This window comes from Salarias fasciatus, chromosome 19, assembly GCF_902148845.1.
Source record: "Salarias fasciatus chromosome 19, fSalaFa1.1, whole genome shotgun sequence".
Taxonomy (NCBI): domain Eukaryota; kingdom Metazoa; phylum Chordata; class Actinopteri; order Blenniiformes; family Blenniidae; genus Salarias; species Salarias fasciatus.
The window spans coordinates 1567487-1571929 of NC_043763.1; the positions used below are offsets into that span (position 1 = coordinate 1567487).

General features: G+C 58.2%; 1 protein-coding gene across 1 annotated transcript; it reads left to right on the forward strand.

Annotated features, from left to right (window-relative positions):
* The first annotated feature begins 3149 nt into the window (after positions 1–3149).
* LOC115407071 (5-hydroxytryptamine receptor 1B-like) lies at positions 3150–4217 on the forward strand. Its single transcript, XM_030117429.1, has one exon. The coding sequence runs from the start codon at positions 3150–3152 to the stop codon at positions 4215–4217; it is 1068 nt and encodes a 355-aa protein (XP_029973289.1).
* The last annotated feature ends 226 nt before the right edge of the window (positions 4218–4443 follow it).

Consider the following 4443-nt stretch of genomic DNA (forward strand, 5'->3'; position numbering starts at 1 on the left):
ACACACACACACACACACACACACACACACTCCTCAGGACTGTAGTGAACATGTGTGTTTGTCTAGAACTGGTCCGTGAAATGTTTCTCTGCATGATTTGGAGTTTTTATCTGATCAGAAAATCTGCTGCAACACATCACTGTAGTGGAAATGCTGTGGACATGCTATGGACATGATGTGGACACGATGTGGACATGCTGTGGACATGTCCCTCTGCTTCCTGAAAGCTCTGCTGGGTTGGACGTCTGGCTGGTCATCCTTCAGGACGGAGAGTCTGCTGGATGGGAGCTTTTACTGTCAGTTCAGCAGAAATTCAGCAAAGTGGAGACATTTCTGCTGAGGGACAACGTCCCAGCCTCCCTCTGAGAACATGAAGTTCCCGTGACGCTCACTCTGCTTTTCGTCTGCAGCCTCGTTGGAGGCAGGAATTGAACCGGCGCCCCTCGGAGGTGTTAGGAAGGTTGACAGCCTCCACAGTCGGCGCTCGGCGCCAGCAGCAGCTTTCACACATCGGCAGTGGCAGGAGGAGGAGGGGGGGGGGGGGGGGGGGGGGGGCTCCTCCTCCAGCTGACGGAGCAGCCTCCACGTCACCTGACTGATCCAGAGGGGGGCGCTCTGGAGAACCCGTCTGGGAGATCCGTGAGGAGGAACACAGGGCTCCGGGGTGAGTTCTGGATCAGGCTGCAGGCGGGAGAGACACAGCTCCAGTGGGACAACAGCAAGAACCAGCAGGACAGCGTCCTGACAGACGGGGGACACTGCAGGTTCTCCAGTCTCACATCTGACCCCCGGCCGGGAGCTGGGAGCGTGTGCTGACCGACTCGCCGGGGTTTTTCTGACGTCTCCATCCTGTCTCTGAGCCGGTCCACCTTCAGGACCTCCATCCCAAAGACCCCCGCGGCGTCCGGTCCTAACGACTGCCGGCCCGGAGCTCTCACATCATGAAGCGAATCATTATCAGACACTGGCTCCCTCCTGACCCCCCTGACCCCCCGGGACCCTCTGCAGTCTGCGTACAGAGCAGAGAGGTCTGCAGACCGAGCCGTTGCCCCAGCAGCCCCCCCTCCCTCAGCCACCTGGAGGGAGAACAGCTGAGAGGATGCTCTTCATGGACTCCAGCTCAGCTTTCACTGCTCTCCCCTGCTAGCCGGTCTCGGGCCACCGCCGGACCGGCGTTCAAGGGGCGGGCGTGGAGGCGGCGGGCACCCTCACGCCAGGGATCCCGCCACCTCAGCAAAGTCCAGTATTCCATTAAAAAAATAAAGTTTTCAGTGTATTATGTGCTTAAAAAAACAACAGCAAACTCCGCTGGCTTGGTCAGGTCAATATGAAGTGTTGCGCTGTTCAAAATTCAAAAAGAGGAAACTCCAGCTGATATTTTATCATTTGTTTTGTTACTGTTTGTGCTTTTTAGCAGTGTGGTTAAAGATCATATGCTGTTGGACATGTTGGATCAGCGCCGCTGATCTGTGGCTTCTGTTTTTGTGTTGCTCCGTTACGTTTTCTCCACCTATGCGTCCCCCCCCCACCGGTTTTCAGCCGTTCCCCTGTCCGCCCCCTCGTGTACACTGAGGACTGCCCACCGCCGGCGCCTGGAGGAGCAGACCTGCTTTATCTGCCGTATGCTCTCATATCCTTTACTTCATGTCTCTTGTACTTTTGCTCTACCCTGTTTTTCGTACTTCCTCTCAGCGAGTCACGGCTCTACGATCTAAGGCATTTCATTGCACTGTCCACTCTGTGTTGAACATGGAGATGAAGAATCTCGACTCTTGACGGTGACCTCGGTCGGACCCTGGAATGAAGCCTTCCTCCGTGAACCTTTAGAGTCAGGGTTTTCATTCCCATGAGGTTCCTACTAACATCACGTTCTCAAACGGTGATCATCACATCGGTGGCATTCACTCTGACTTCTGGTTCTAACCCAGCAGGCCGCGGCCCCCCAGGCTCCTGGTAATCTGTCCAGGACGGATGGTTGAAACTGGGGGGGCAGAGTTTCTCCTCCTGTTTGGTCTGTCCTCACCTGTCCTGCCTCGTCCTGATTGGACAAACACGTCCATCTGCTCCTGGAGGTCCAACTGGACCAAGATGGCGGCTGAATGTACGTTGTGTCCTCGGCAGAACAGAACCTCCGTGCACACTTTTATGACCGGTTCAGATGTTCTCTTCTGTTCCAGACTAAGAAGACGTTCTAACCCTGGAAGAGCCAGACCGAAGCCTTCATCAGGTTCAGAGTCTGGTTCTTCACGACCTGCTGGTTCTGATGGGTTCCGGTCTGTGTGGTTCCTCCTCACCTCGGTTCTGACGGAACCTCACACCTTCACAGAACAATGACCTCAACAGGAGCTCAACAGGAGCTCACCATGTGAATCAGTTCATAGATAAACACAGGACAAACCTCAAACAGCTGTTCTGTTCTTTTATTTTAAAACAGATGTAAAAAAAAACCTTATGGAGGAGGAGGAGGAGGAGAGGGGGAGGAAGAGGAGGAAGAGGAGGAGGAGAGGAGGAAGAGGAAGACGAGGAGGGGGGAGGAGGAAGAGGAAGAGGAGGAGGAGGAGAGGGGGAGGAAGAGGAGGAAGAGGAGGAGGAGAGGAGGAAGAGGAAGACGAGGAGGGGGGAGGAGGAAGAGGAAGAGGAGGAGGAGGAGAGGCGAGAGAGAGAGAGAGAGAGAGAGAGAGAGAGAGGGAGGGAGGAATCGGGGTGTGATCGGTGGCTGGTTGATGTCAGAGTGTGTATAAAACCCAGACTTGCTGTTTGCTCTCGTTCATCCGCCGCTCAGGAGAACATCTGTCCTGCACGCGGAGCATCAGTCAGCCACTTCTTCCAGATGTTGGAGCTTCGGGATCAGCTGTTCGGCAGTAACGCAGCAGCTGCGCTTTCTGTGCGTAAAACCACCAAGCAAGTTCTTCTTTTATGGCTAAACGACGGAAAAAGTTGCTCTGATTCGGACGGAGGGATGAATTCTCCCGATCAGAGAGGAATATGAGCGCAGAGTGAGAGAGTGACGGAGTGACGGGGTGAAGGAGTGATGGAGTGATGGAGTGACGGAGTGAGCCTGCCTTTCCCGGGACGTGCCGCGGACGCACCATGAGAGAGGGACGGGCGCGTGCCGCGGGGACTGAGTGATGGAGCTGCCGGCCGCGGAGATGGCGAACAGCAGCAACGCCAGCGCGCGCGTGGACGGGAGCGCAGAGAGCCTCGCCTTCCAGCTCAGCCTGGCCGCCGTCCTGTCCCTCATCACGCTCGCCACCACGCTGTCCAACGCCTTCGTGATCGCCACCATCTCCCAGTCCCGGAAGCTGCAGACCCCGGCCAACTTCCTGGTCGCGTCGCTGGCCGTGACCGACCTGCTCGTGTCCATCCTGGTCATGCCCGTGTGCGTGCTGTACACGGTGCTGCACAGCTGGACGCTGGGCCAGGTGGTGTGCGACGTGTGGCTGTCCTCGGACATCACGTGCTGCACGGCGTCCATCCTGCACCTGTGCGTCATCGCGCTGGACCGCTACTGGGCCATCACGGACGCGGTGGAGTACTCCAAGAAGCGCACGCCGGGGCGCGCGGCGGGCATGGTGGCCACGGCCTGGGTCATCGCCGTGTCCATCTCCCTGCCGCCGCTCTTCTGGAGGCAGGCCAAGGCGGAGGAGCTGACCAGCTGCAGCGTCAACACGGACCACATCTTCTACACCATCTACTCCACCTTCGGCGCGTTCTACATCCCCACCCTGCTGCTGCTCGCGCTGTACGGCCGGATCTACGTGGAGGCGCGGAAGCGGATCCTCAAGCAGTCTCCCCAGAAGAAGGCGGGGAAGCGGCTGACCTCGGCGCACCTGGTCGGCGGCTCCCCCGGCTCCGCGGCGTCCGGCAGGCTCGACCCGCCGTCCAGCGACACCGCCTCCTCCAGCAGCGACCAGGTGAAGGTGACGGTGTCGGACGCGCTGCTGGAGAAGAAGCGCATCTCCGCGGCCAGGGAGAGGAAAGCCACCAAGACGCTGGGCATCATCCTGGGCGCGTACATCGTGTGCTGGCTGCCCTTCTTCATCTACACGCTGGTGGTGGCCACGTGCGAGACCTGCTTCCACGCGGAGCTGTTCGACTTCTTCACGTGGCTGGGCTACCTGAACTCCCTCATCAACCCCATCATCTACACCATGTCCAACGAGGACTTCAAGAAGGCTTTCCACAAGCTGCTGCGCTTCCGGTGCCGCGCGTCCTGAACTGGCGGGACTGGCGGGACTCCGGGGGCCAGATGTTCTCACGCGCTGCGCAGCTGGAGGCGGGTTCAGGGTGTTTCCGGGATTTATGGAGCCAGAGGAAACCAGAAGACCTGATGAGGAGGAGCGGACTGCTCCTGACTGATCAGCCTGTTTCCGCTCATCAGACCCACAGCTGGACACATCTGGACCCGCTCCCCGACTGAAGACTTCCTCTGCAGCTGCTGCA

What these genes read in the sequence shown, in the direction of transcription:
- LOC115407071 (XM_030117429.1), top strand. Translation starts at nt 3,150, where the DNA reads ATGGCGAACAGCAGCAACGCCAGCGCGCGCGTGGACGGGAGCGCAGAG.